The sequence below is a fragment of the Mus pahari genome, chromosome 10 (assembly GCF_900095145.1).
Source record: "Mus pahari chromosome 10, PAHARI_EIJ_v1.1, whole genome shotgun sequence".
Classification (NCBI taxonomy): Eukaryota; Metazoa; Chordata; class Mammalia; order Rodentia; family Muridae; genus Mus; species Mus pahari.
In genome coordinates this window covers 71,052,538-71,067,382 of record NC_034599.1, presented here as the reverse complement: position 1 = coordinate 71,067,382, position 14,845 = coordinate 71,052,538, and the positions used below count along the sequence as shown (strand labels likewise).

The 14,845-nt window shown below is 40.5% G+C and overlaps 1 protein-coding gene across 1 annotated transcript in view; it reads left to right on the top strand.

Moving 5' to 3' along the window:
• Positions 1-3,318: 3,318 nt before the first annotated feature.
• Positions 3,319-14,845, top strand: part of Hcrtr2 (hypocretin receptor 2) — a 95,126-nt gene continuing 83,599 nt past the window's right edge. The window contains exon 1 of the mRNA XM_021207460.2: positions 3,319-3,660. Coding sequence (XP_021063119.1) covers positions 3,438-3,660 — 223 coding nt within the window. The 5' untranslated portion in view covers positions 3,319-3,437. The remainder of the gene's footprint in view (positions 3,661-14,845) is intronic.

The window sequence follows — 14,845 nt, the reverse complement described above, 5'->3', positions numbered from 1 at the left end:
CCAGATCTCACAGCCACAACCTCTTCTCCTGCAGCAGAGCCTCACTGGTCCCTCCCCACCCCACTTCTGTCTTCCCAAGGCAAACTCTACACTCTTTCCAGTGAAGGTTTCAAAAACCCATCTTGCTTCCTTTCACCTTTTTGCTTCTGGTTTTCTAATTTCCTCTGCTTAAAAGCCTCCCCCTTTTGCAATTGAGTGACCTCTTCTTTGTCTTTAAGGAGTCAGCTGGAAGGATGTTCCAGTAACGAGGCAATCCACCTGGGTTTCTGCTTGCTGACAAATGTATTCCTTCATGACCTCATGATATTGTGTGCCTTTTCCCTACCCCAATAATGCAGGGATTTGAAAACCTAAACAGTGTTCATCCACCAGAAGATAAACTGATTATTGAGGGTGACCTTACTTCTATTGATGGCCTTAATTTCTAGAAAAGCTACTGGAAATAGGGTAAATACTCAGAATAATTTACTGATATGAATCCACAAAGTTATGGTAGGCCTAGAAAAGGATGATAAAATGACTTCATAGTGGAAATAAGAAAATAGCAAATGGCACAGAAAACATTTTCTCTTGTCATTAAGAAAACTACATAAAACCACAAGGAAATTAAAAAAAAAAGCTGTATCTGAGATTTATTTTACTCACTGTCACTAATTTTTGATATATTCAATTTACTAGGAAGGTCGAGGCTAATAAAAACTATTCAGAATATTAAAATATTTATTTTCCTTTTGTGAAAAGTATTAATGTAAAAATTTATATGTATAGCAAATAATACTTGTGCTGGGAAATCACATAATTTACATGGTTTTACACCAAAAGCAATACAATAATACATTTTAAAATTGTATTTAACAAGTAGATTTGGATTACTTTCAAAGATAAGACATTATTTTTTTCTTTTCAAAGATAATTTTTTTATTATTATTTTCTTTATTTACATTTCAAATGCTATCCCGAAAGTTCCCTATACCCCCCGCCCCTGCTCTCCTACCTACCCACTCCCACTATTTGGCCCAGGCCTTCCCTTGTGCTGGGTCATATAAAGTTTGCAAGACTAAGGGGCCTCGATAAGACATTATTTTAAATCTACTAACTAATTTAGTGGATTTAATGTGGCAAGATCAGAAATAATATTGTGTCCTAATACTATGTTGACACATTTCTTAATATACAGCAGAAAGATTTCAAAGTGAATATTAGCAGGTATATAAAAAGGGGGGCAGTCAGTAAGAAAGACTGATATATTCATCATCTCCCCTGTGCTTACAGAAATGGAAAGCGTATTTTAAGTGGGATGTTTCAGTGGAATTTTTACAGCATTAGAGTACCACAGACTTTAAGGAAAGTGTCTGAGAAAGCACAAAGAGGAAATGGAACGTTCGTAGGCTGGAGATAAATCTAGGCTTGCTACAACCAAAGGCAGACATTGGAATAGTGTCGTAAAGATATTCTCATTTCTCCCCACTGACAACTGTAACACACAGGCATGATTAATCATAGTAGAACACTTGAAAAAGGATAACAAAGTATAGACAGGTTAAATGCCATAAAATGATGGCTAATGACAGTGACTCAGAAATAGCAGATGGAGCCCATGTTTAAAGATCACCAATAGCAAGGAGTCTCCAGACACTAACAAGTGTAAATCTAATCAACTGTGCAACAAGCCTTCACAGTTGAAATAAATAGTGTAGGGAAAAGAAGATCAAATATTTATATCACAGAAAGACACCAGCTCTCAACAGGTACCAGATTTGTATCAGTGGAATTGAATGAAGTCCATAGTAGACCTGTCCCCACTTTCACAGGAGGCAACAGTTCTGGAAGAATGGATGATTTTTTGAATGATAACGTTAGCATTTAAACAATCTTAAGACTCCAGCAAAATTAAATTTATACATGAACACATCATCGTTTTGTTAGTTCTTTGAGAATTTTGTACTTCTTTTGATCCATCCACTTCAATCTTGCCTTTCCTACATATTCAACTTTGTGTTCCTGTTACTTTTTTTTATTCCGTCAAGGCTAATTTGAACTCAGATATTCTTGGATGCAGACACCTTCACTAGAGGGTGGGAGATTTTTACCCTTAGGAAAAAAACAGACTCTCCCAGGAGTTAGCAATTGTCAGTAGATCATCAACTGGGATGGGTACTTTGTGTCCAGCTCCCCTCTGCATGCTGGGCTTTGCTCTGGCTTAGACCCCCACAGGTCCTGAACATGCTGTCACAACCACTGTGAGTTCATATGTGCAGCTTTTCTACTGTGTCCAGACAACACTGAGTCTGGATTCAGTGTCACTGATTCCTTCCAGTCATCAATTGCCTCAGACTCTTAGACTCTTCCAGGCTTCTCTTCCCCAAATGATCCTTGAGCTGGGGGGGGGGGTGAGGTATAATGTACCCCTTTTAGGGCTAAACATCATTCAGTGTTTTCATCTCCACATCTTGGCCAGTTTTGGGTCTCCACATTCAGCATCATCTACTGCAAATAGAATCTCCTCTAGTGCGGGTTAAGAGATGCATTAATTAATCTATTACTGTAATAAGTCATTAGGAGTCAGTTTAATACTATATCCATTTAGCAGAATAGTGGGTTCTGCTGAGATTTGTTACATTTGCCCTTGAAAGTGCAAATCCCTATTAAATACAGCCTTCAATTAAAAATGGTCCTCTCCTTGTTCTTGATAAGGAGTGGCAGGCAATGCCTTAACAATTCAGCCATTGCCAACTTGGCACATGATAAATACTGCGATGCTATATTAAATATTAAAATATTTGGATGGAACGACTTTTGCATAGGCCTGTCCCAGGCTAGAGTGGTTTATGATTACTTTTACATTTGCATTACAAAGACAAGTGAAGAAATGGATCTTCTGTTAACCATGTGTTGACCTTCCAGCCACATCCACAGGCTTATATGCATACCAGTATAGTATAGAAATTGCATGTAAAATAGAAGGCAAGTGATGGAAAAAAAGGACATGTAATCCACAAAGAAACAGGCTAAGGTAATTTTCTTTACTCCCCCGATCCTTTCCCGCCCCGCTTTTATTTTCCAGCTTCATCTCTCTATCCCTCAACTCTGGGGACAGCTGTGGGTTGCAAGCTAAGTGCTGGAATGAAGAGTGATTGAGCTGGAGCTGAGGTCAAGCAGGATCTTTGCTCCAGAATCATTGCTGCAACCTCCCCTGCCATTTCCCTGGCTCTTAGGCAGCTTCTCCTGGTGCAAATCCCCTGCAAAGACACTGAAGCAGCAGCCCGAAGTTGCCGGGCGCAAGGCTCTGGAGGCATTGGCTCAGGAACTTTTCACGTCATTCCCGGCTCCAGAGCCCCTAGTCGCGGCGGCGCAGCCTTTCCCACCGCGGATCCCCGGTGCTCATGGGGCAGGCGGAGACAAGCTTGCAGCACTGAGCCGAACCGGACCAGTCCGTGATGTCCAGCACCAAATTGGAGGATTCCCTCTCTCGTCGCAACTGGTCATCTGCTTCAGAGCTGAATGAAACTCAAGAGCCGTTTTTAAACCCCACGGACTATGACGACGAGGAATTCCTGCGGTACCTGTGGAGGGAATACCTACACCCGAAAGAATATGAGTGGGTCCTGATCGCAGGGTATATCATCGTGTTCGTTGTGGCTCTCATCGGGAACGTCCTGGGTGAGTCTGGTCTCGGGCAGTCCTCCAAAAGGGTTGTCACCTCCCCTCAGCCCAGGCTGCAAGGCTGGGAGACCCCTCCCTTCTCCTGGGGTGCAAACAAAGAGGTCGCTGCTCTTGGCTGAGGTTTCTAATAATTTTTTTTTTAAGTTTTCTGATTTTACAAACTAGGAGGGATCTCTAGAAGGATTATTATGTTTGTTTGCAGAGAAAAGAGGGAAACTGTTTCTGTTTGAGAACCAAGAATACAAGCGCAAGGAGAGAGACAAGGACCTCCAGGTGGATTTGCTGAGTGTAGGGGAATCTGTAATGCTTTTGTGCAGGCTGGGTGGGTTTACTGGGGAGGACTTGCACCCACAGAAACTGATGAAGTCATAAGGCCTTCGTGAGCTCGGTGGCACGTCCTTTAGCAAGGAGGCTTGGGCTCGGGTTAAGAAGTGGTAAGGAAGGGGCAGAGTGGAGGCAAAGGCAGACAGAGGAGCGCGCTCAATCGCTCAATCGCAAAAGCAGAATTAAACAGAAGCGGTGCCTGGAGCCGCAGGAGGAAGGAGGAGCATCCTTAAAAAGTACCCCGGAGCTCACTCTCACCATCCATTCAAGCAGTCATTCATGCATACATGCATGCATTCATTCATTCAACCAATGCATACCCGCGCACGAGTGATTGTTATCAGTTTCAGAAAATATTTGTACCAACTGATTCTTTTGCTTATAAAGAGATTAAGCTTAATGTCAGAGTCTGTCTTGGTCTGTGAGAACACAGGTTCTCTTGCGCGCTCATTACTATTCTCCCCACCACCATGTCTGAGGGATCAAGTGAGGGGTAAGGAAACTATGGGGATTGCGTGATGGATTTATTAGGATGGGATGGGGAATCGCTTTCAAGACACGGAGCTTCTCCAGAGAGCTAGGGCTTAAACTGTGAATGGAAGGATCATGAACCTTGATGAATGGAGAACAGGAGGCTTTTCGAATGCAGAGGGCAGTGTGGAGGAAGTCTGTTGAAAATGACAGGAGGAGGGAGGCAGCTTGGAGACAGTGCTACCTTCCCAATAAAAAGGCAGAAAGGTGAGTGAAAGGAAAGAGGCTGGGAAGCTGGGAAGTAAAAAAACAAAGGTTGTAACTGCAATGAAGGGCAGTAAAGAACTCTCCAGGCTATCCATCCCAACGGAGGCTTTTCCCTTCTCTTCGAAGTCACAGTGTAGATAAGCTGACAGTTCCTGACTGAGGGGGGCTCATTAGAGAGAATATTAGTCATGAGACTAGAAATCTCCAAGAACTTGAGCGTGCCTTTTGTTATTTTAGGATATTTTACTTTTTTGATTTTTTTAAGATTAAAAAATAAAGAGAATCTTCTTAGGATACAATGAAGTGAAGGGACAGATGAATGGATATGATTCAGCCTCTTGTTAGAGGAATGGTTTATCTTCTGGTTTCCACTTTGCCATCTACAGAGTCATAGGCGATGCACAGAGCACTCTGAGCTCAGCAGTGCTTACTGCATATGGCACATACTTATTGCTAAGTGAGTGGTAGAAACTGAACATGCCTTGAGTATCTACTTTTGCAAGACCACTTGACACATGCTCTCTTACTTAAATCTTAAAGTACACCGAAAGAAAAAACAACAAAAGCTTATTAGAGGACATGATTCATATCCAGCCTCAATTTTTTTCTGACCTCAGATCCAGAATTTGCTACTGTAATTCTACTCTAGAGCTAGAAAGCTTATACACAATGGATTCTCTGTTCTGGGTTGTCTGCAAAAAACTTCCTTTTCTCTTCTGTATCTATATACGCTGCCAGCAAATTACCACTATGATTCACTTCAGCCAAAGCAGCAACAACAACAACAACAACAACAGCAAAAACCCAACTGTCTAGGAAGAGATATTCTACTTTTAAATTCAAGAAAAGTAGTGGGGGGGGGTGGGTTTTTTGTCTTTGTTTTTTTTGTTGTTGTTGTTGTTTTGTTTTGTTTTTTAAGAAGAAATAGTTATAAACCTTCACCATTTCCTTCCCAGTTTTATTTCAGGCTTAATGTTTTTGAGAAATGTGTTCTTCTTTGATGTTATTCCTGTTTGCTTTTCATAGACCTTCTGTTGCAGAGTCTTAGCAGCCTGATTGCATAGTTCAGACATATATATTTGCTGGTTGGGGGAAGAAAAACATCACTGAGGCTACTTCATAGAGTCAAGGAGGACAGCATTGTCCACAGCCTGGAGTCTTGAAACACTTCCATTCAGCTTAAAAGAAAGATTTACCCAAGGAACTCTACTGGGTAGACACTGACAGCTATTTCCCCAGGGAGTGAATTACATCTGAATAACATTGAAATCTCCTCTGGGGGAACTGAAACTCCTACACTACTGACATATTTCCTGAAAGTTGGAGAGGTTTGGGTTTGACATTTAAACAAATGAGCACTGTCATTGCTTACAGACTTCTTGATCTTTGAGGTCACTGTCAAGTCTACAAAATGGATTGGAACAAGAATTACCTTTATGCTTCATGGTACAAATAGCTCTACTTAGGGTATCAGGAGAGGTGACACTACTCATGTGGCATAAACAAAGGGATTCCACTCATGTGAAGGAAGCATGATGCAGTACAGTCAGCAGGTGTAATTACTGACCCTCGGGTCCATACAACATGTACACTTTCATGTAGCTGACTACTTGAAAAATATCAACCTTGTTGAACTTACAAATGTAATGCCATTAGCTAGAAGTCCATTCTCTGACAATGTCCTTTTGTAAAATGATATAGCAGAATACTGTCTAAGCAGAAAAGCAAAGTCTTGATCATACAGCCTCTTCTTTTTCATCCTGACAATCTCTCACCAACATTATGTCCCCACTTCATTATAAGGATGCTCCTTGCAGAGATAGAAAGCAGTTTCCTGGAAACAAATGACAAAGTCATTCACAAAAAGGTACAATTACTGTAAATGGGAGTTGATGAGTGTTTGTGTTCCAGCAGAAAGTCATATGCATGTCTAATTATGGAACTTTAAGTTCTAGGAAGCAGTAGGTGGTAAGGTTCTATATCTTATAACCAAGTCCACTCATCTATATATTTAACTGATATATTTTGAGCAATATTATATTTATAAAATTGATGTGCATAAGAAGGAAAAGTCTTCAGAACACTAACATAAATAAATTAGATATAATCTTTAGCCATTGTTCCTGGAGGAAAAAAAACCTGGACAGAAAGATGTTTCTATTCATTCAAATATTAAATCCCCAGGAAAATGCTCAATTCTCTGCCACTCTTCCCCTATCTGAATGATATTATTTCATTGGGAAATTTCAAATCTTCCTGTCATTGCCTCAATATAGAAAGAGCAAAGCATTCCAACAATAAACAATCACTTAGACTTGCTTCTTGCCGCTTGCATGTCCCCTAGTCAAGTTCTGAACTCTCCTCATCTACCCTTTGCTAATTATAGACTGAAGCTGATGCTAGTTACCTTGTAAAAGTCATATCACAAATAATATATAAATGCTTTCCCTCAATGAAAAGGACAACATGAAAACATATTTTTTGAAAATAGTAAATGCTAATTAACATTATGTTTTGTTTCTTTACTTCCAGTGTTGAGGTTTGTAGCCATCTTCTGCTGCCATTTCCCATCTTGATCCATGTGGCTCTTTCAGGCCTCTGTTTGTAACCCATTCCTTAACAGAAGGTTTTCCTAAAAGAAATAAGTAAAATGGAGTTGGCTGAATTGCTCTCCCTTTCTGTATCAGATCTATCTACCCATCCCCATGGTATTGTCTGCTTGACATTGCTTTTCTGTTTCTCCATGAAAGTTCTTCCTAATTATAGATTACCTTTTTTTTCCCTCACATATTATACTTGTTGCATTATGTCTTATTTGTTTTATCGTCTGCTTATTTATTGCAGTTACAGTTAGTCATTTGGTCTATCATTAATAATGTTCTAAATAGTTATTTATAATATGTTGATTCAATAAAGTTACATTACATTGGCACTTAAGGATTTAACCAGTAAAAGTGAAGGCAAATTCTATTTGTGAGATAGTACACATATATATGTAATGTAGCTGTTTTCTACAGTTAATTTTGTATCCCAGATGTGGTACTTGCAAAGTTATAACTCTACTCCCAGTCTTTATTCCAGTTAGGTTGATACAATATTGTATTATTAGAGGACACCGAGCCGTCATGAGCATGTTTGTCACATATTTTGGTGAGGAAAAATCACAATACCTTTCCCCAAGTTTACTCTTGTCCAACCATGGGAATTCTAGGGTATATGTATCAATTTACCTGAAAATCAAATGTAGTAAGATAAAGTATATGGTGCTTAATCTAAAAATGAAACACAAGATGTTTCAGCTTTCTGATTCTTTTGCAAATTTTACTGGGAGATAATAACTAATATAGTTGAAGAATTTTTTTATCATACACCATTTTAGCTATGCTTGAAACTTTCCCGTGCTAGCACTTAAATTCACTGAGGTCTCACTAAGCTCTTAATGTTCAAAACCACCACTGCTGATACTCTTTCTCTGGTGGAAGATAAGCCCACTGTTGCTTGTTCTGGCACTCTGGAGCTCCCTGCTCCGCTACGGGTACTAGCTTTGATAAGTAATGACTCATTGGGATTGATCAGTCAGTAACATGTGGCATGTATGATTGATGCCTTTTACCCCCCCCCCATTCCTTTTCTCACACTAAAGAAAGATGAAGACCATTTACTGAATACTATGACCTCAAGACCCATTAGCTAGGCTCCATTCATGTATGTTTAAATGCCAACCAGCAAATTATAATGAAGAAATTAATAAATTTTAGCAAATGAGAAGAATACAGTCTGAAAGTTCAGTTACACAGAAAGTGGCAGCGCTAAGTCTCAAATATGGCTTTGTCAGAGCCAATGATCCATGTTCTAGTACTTCACATATACTCTTTATCATCTAAGCTGGACAGGAGAAGCGCAGGTGAATGGAGGGGACAGGCAATACTCCGGTGCCCTCTAGACAGTGTGCAGTGCTGTCCTGGCATGTTGTCATTATGTTTCTCTGATAGACTACACTTCTTCACCTCTGAGAATGAGCTCATTTGATAAGCCAATCAAGGTCAGGATAGGGTTACATTACAAGAGAAAGTTTCAAGGTAAAATAGGTACTGCCAAAAATGCTTTTGCCTGTTCTGGAGAGCTGACTCACTGGGAGAAATGTTAGATAATTTTGGCTAGGGATTTTTTATGTTATTGAAAGTATTATTGCTAGACATAACGTAAGACCAGAAACCACTTAAAACCTGATGTAATCTGGAGACCCTTGTCCTTTCTCTTTGTTTTCAAATATAGTGAAGCATTTAAAACATTAAAATTTTGTTAAACAGATTTTAGGTATTAATTTGACTATGGAGATTTGATAGTTTAATTTGCATTAAATTCCTCATCATTAGATCTTCATAATCTAACTCCTCAAATTAAGTATCTGTTTTGTTCCTTCATTCTCATTTATATGTCACTGTCATTGAATCTTTGATAGCAATTTGCCTTCAACAGTAAATGCCCAGAAATCAAGTTTAATATTTATAGAGTATTTATTCTTCTAGAAATCCTGCTATATTTCGTCTTCATTACGCATTGGAGCACCTTTATGAGGTAGGTTGTATTTAACTTAAGATTCAAGGTCTTGTGAGGCACTATGAAAGGAAAGCATGGCACATAGAAATATCCTGTAGGTGGCTGCTCAGAGTGAGAACAATTGTCCATTTCCTATCAGTCCAGAGGGCCAGATCAGGAGCACAGTGACCTTTTCCCAGTCCTCTGCTAAACTGTCTTTGATGTCTGAATTTGTCAGTACAGTGGGAACCCATTCACATTCAATCAAACTCAAGAACTTGTGAAAAGAAGATGATTTCAACATCTTGCTTTGAAGGAAGAAATAACTACAAGGTCTCGAAAGGCCAGTCTTTCTAGTCATCAATTGTTTCTGTAGGCACATTAACATGAAGACTTTTGTCTTAGTTATTTTCCTATTGCTAGGAGGAAATACTGTGACCAAGGAAACTTACAGAAGAAACAGTTTGCCTGGGACTTACAGCTTCAGATGGCAAGGCCATGACCACCACGGCAAGAACCATGGTGGCAGGCAGGCAGGCATGGCACTGGAGCAGTAACTGGGAGCTTATATCCTCATCCACAAGTGGGAGGTCCAACTGCAAATGTTAGCTCTGGGATAAAGAAACCTTAAACTCAACCCTAAGTCACATACCTCTTCCAACCAGGTCACTCCCACTAGTTCATCCTAAGCCCCTCCACAGAGCACCAAGCATTCAAATTATCAGACTATGGTGGCTGTCTTAGTTAGGGTTCCCATTGCTGTGAGCAGACACCATGCACTTAAAAGGAAAACATTTAACTGGTTGACCCACAGATTCAGTCCACTGTCCTCCAGGTGGGAGCATGGCAGCATCCAAGCAGGCATGGTGCAGGAGCTCTGTATCTCCTGCTGAGAGTTCTACATCTTCATCTGAAGACCGCTAAGAAAAGATTCACTTTCAAGCAGCTAGGATAAGGGTTTTAAAACCCAAGTCCACAGTGCCACACCTACTCCAACAAGACCACACCCACTTCAACAAGGCCACACCTTCAAATAGGTAAGCCACTTCAAATTGAGTAAGCCACTCCCTGGGCTAGACATACTCAAACCACCACATTCAACTCCCTGGCCTCCATAGGTGTGTTCAAACATAGGAGTCTGTGGTGGCCATACCTAAACATATCATAATTCAAAATACATTTAGTCCAACTTCAAAAGTGCCCATTGTCTATAGCAATCTCAACAATGTTAAAAATACAAAGTTCAAAGTCTCTTCTGAGATTCATCCAATCATTTAACTGTAATCCCCAAAGCTAGACAGGAAACCAACTGGGCAAAAACCTCCATGTCTGATGTCAAAGCCATCTTCTGATCTCCAGTTCCTTTCCCATCTTTGTTGACTCCAACAAACTTCTTTCTCCTAGTCTGCTTCCACTCCCTGTTCGCAGCTTTCCTTAGAAGATATCCCATGGCTGTGATACCTTTAACATCTTTGGGTCTCCAAGGCAACTTCAATGTCACAGCAGCTTCTTGTTCCAATGTCTGGGATCCACACATGATCTTCTGGGCTCCTCCAAAGTACTTGGGTCACTTCTCCAGCTCTGCCCTCTGTAGCAGTGTAGGGTCTGGTTAACTCCACGCCACTATTGCTGCTATTCGTGGTAATCATCCCATGGTACTGGCATCTCCAACACCAATACAGGTCTTCCACTGTAACTAGTCTCTATTGCACTTCACCAATAGTCTCTCATAGGCTCTCTTCATGGTGTCAAGCCTCAACTTCTTTGCATGACTTCTCAAACCTTCAAAACCAGTACCACCTGAGTGATTCTTACACATTACCTAGTCCAGGTGCAGGACATGGAACAACCTTGGCATTTCTGGAACACAGGCTTCTTTGTTTTNNNTGCCACTCCCTGGGCTAGGCATACTCAAATTACCATACTCAGTGTTCAGATTTTATCAACTCACTGGTATAACACTATATTTTAAAAAAAAATAGTTTGGCTGCTTGTGGACGTTGTACATCGTGGTGCGCACTAGGCTCCGCACCACGATGTACAACGTCCTCCCAGATTTCACTTCAGTGATGCTGGTCTCTTCTTAATCACTGCTAATTTCTTTGCTCCAGCTAACCAGCATCAGTTGCTGAAGTAGTCCCTTCTATTCTAGACACTATGGCAAGAGTTAATTGGCCTAAGCTGGCCAAATTCTGCTGTTTACTGGAGCTGGAACATGACTCCCTTGTTTTGTTACCAGCTTTCTGTTTTCCAAATCCCTCACTGCCTAAACTTGGCTGTCCTGGAATTTGGTCTCTAGATTGACTTTGAACTGCTCTGTCTCCTGGGATTAAATGTGTCCACTACCACTCCTGGATTTAAGTTTTTCTTTACCTAGAACTTGCTCTGTTCCAGGCTGGCCTTGAACTCAGAGATCTGCTTGGCCTCGACTCCTGGGATTAAAGGTATGTACCACCATGCCTGGAACGAAATTTAGCTGGATGGGATCTTGCCCCAAGGTCACCATTCCCTTAATTCAACTGAAGACAGGATTCAGCTCCATTTCACTTCCTGGTGCCCCTTTAATATTCAAACCATATATTTTATATTTTTCCTTTCCCAGCTTGCTATGCTTGTGTTCAAAATGCTTTTTATGAGACTTAACCAGAGAACAAAGTCTCTGCTGGGCTTTTTTGGAGACTTACTTTGTCAATACAATTAATATAAATCTCTACCTTAGCCTCAGGTTGACTCTTCAGACAATGTCCAAAAGCAGCCACATTCTTCACCAAAATATCACAAGAACAGTCTCTTGGCCACATATTAAAATTCTCCTCTGAAACCTCTAGAACCAGGCTTCTACAGTTAAAATTACCCTCAACACCAATCTCTTTGATATTCTTAGTAGGATAGCCCATTAAGCCTCACTTAAAGCAGTCTACTGCTTTCCAAATCCAAAGTCCCCAAATCTACATTCTTCCAAACAAAAGCATGGTCAGGCCCATCACAGCAATACCCCGATCCCTGGTACCAACTTCTGTCTTAGTTAGGATTCCCATTGCTGTGAACAGACACCATGACCAAGGAAACTCTTAAAAGGACAGTATTTAATTGTGTCTGGCTCACAGGTTTAGTTCATCATCATCAAGGTGGGAGCATGGTAGCATCCAGGCAGGCATGGTGCAGGAGTTCTACGTCTCCTGCTGAGAGTTCTACATCTTCATCTGACTTCATCTGAAGGCTGCTAAGAGAAGACTCACTTTCAGGCAGCTAGAATGAGGGTTTTAAAACCCAAGCCCACAGTGGTACACCTACTCCAACAAGGCCACACCTTCAAATATTGCCACTCCCTGGGCTAGGCATACTCAAACCATCACAGGGCCCATTCTCATTACAACCACTAAAATAAGGTTTAGTCTGAATAACAATTCCCTGCCACAATAGCAAATAAGCCCTGAATTTTCCTTGTCTCAGACCAAATACATATATTATATATATTTTTTGGATTTTTAAAACTATTTATGTGTGTGTGCTTTTGAGGCATTATGTGTATCACAAAGGCCAGAAGGGGATGTTAAAAATTCTCTGGAGTTGAAGTAGCAGCCTTGTGAGAGGCTTCATGAAAGTGCTGGGAACTAGATCACCATCCTCTGTAAAGGAAGTCTGTAGTCTTAACACAGAGCAATTTCTTCAGAACATTGTCTTGATAATTTAGCAAGTGATGTGGGTCAGAAAGTCTGTTTTACCCAATATCTCACGGTCCAAGCATCTACTGTGTTTATATACCACCTCAACCCCTGGCACTTGTGGTAACCAGCTTCCAATACAGCTTCTAATATCTCTGCTTCCTAGTGTTCACACCTTGTCTCTTCAAAATTGGCATCATCTTTGTTTTGGTCTGGATGACAACAGCAAACAGAATGCATATTTTCTTGCTTGCTGTTAAGTATTTCTCGCTGAGGCAAGCCTACTCAGGGTATATCTGAACTCCTTCCACAACCCAGAGAGAAAGACTGTTAACAACTTCATGTGTAACCTTGACATCAAGATCCCTCATTTCTGAGAGGGGCCATTTGAGAAGACTGTGACAGACTCCTGATCCAGCTTGACTGACACTTAAGGACAGACACGAAACAGAGTTGTCCATCCATACTCTATACCAATAACTGGCCCTCTGAAATTGAGAATATACTTCAGTTATCTTAGGCCATTAGATTTTTCAGGTAAGTTGATGTATATATCCCAAAGTACACATGGTAGAATAAGAGTGAACTAAAAATTAAAAAAAATACATATTCTTTAACCAAAATATGATGTGAAAAAGTGACAATCATGCTCATAATTATTGGGCCTCATTTAACATTATATTTTGTCAACCTAATTGCAAAGGAGCCTGGGAGATATGCATCATTCTCACAGAAAAGATATGATTCTAATGGGTATTTTAATTGGCATAAAGTCATAATAAAGGAAATGAGAGAAATTTAGTATCCAGCAGCATACCATTAAGATAAGCTGAGCTACAGATGTATAGTTTTATATTGCTAACAACAAAGTTAGCTAAAAATGTTGAAAGGTTTTATGTCAGTCACTGTACTAAGTCTGAGAGGACAAAGAAGAAATGAGAAGGGCATGCACTCCAGAAGAGACAGACATACAACTGTCTTACTATGATATGGCAAGAGCTATGGTGGAAGAGTGCACATAGAGTAACAGAAACACCTGAGAAGACTGTAAGCTCCTTTGCATGACTAGGTAGTGTCTTAGTCAGTGTTCTATTGCTGTGAAGAGACCCCATGCCCATGGCAACTCTTATAAAGAAAAAATTTTGACTAGGAATGACTTACAGTTCAGAGGTTTAGTCCATTATCATCATGTCTGGAAGCAGGGAGGCAGGCAGACACGGTACTGGAGTAAGAGCTGAGAGTTTTATACCTGAATTAGCAGGCAGCAGAAGTAGCAGAAGTTAGACTGTGGCATACTGGCCATGTTTGAGCTTTTAAGACCTCAAGGCCTAGCCCATAGTAACAAACCTCCTACAACAAAGCCACACCTACACCAACAAGGCCACACCTATGAGTAGTGCTACTCTCTATGGGCCTGTGGGGCCATTTTATTCAAAACACCACAGGTAAAGAAAGAAAAAGAAGTCTCCTAACCCGAGTATTAATGGGTGAATTCAAGTTGCCTGGATAACGAAAATTGGGTAAGGATATTCTGACTAGAGAAAACAGCATAAACAAAATCAAAGAGACGTGAACTACACAACTAATGTTACCACAGATAAGGAAAGACTGCAAATAAGTCTGGGTTATGTCTGATGAGGCATGGACCAAGAACAGCCTGTGCACTATACCTAAGGTCCAAGAATTTCAATGAGTGTTTCTCTCTAGGTTAGCAACGCTATAGACTTTAAAATTTCTGAAAGCGTGAGTACTTTGAAAACTTTTGTTTTTTTATGATTCATAATGAAAACACAGCAATGATTAACATCGTAATGAAAACACAGCAATGATTAACATCGGAGTATCCTGGGCAGACTGAGCGGGTAAAGGACCTGCTGCCAAGCCCGATGATATGAAGTGACAGGAGAGAACTGACT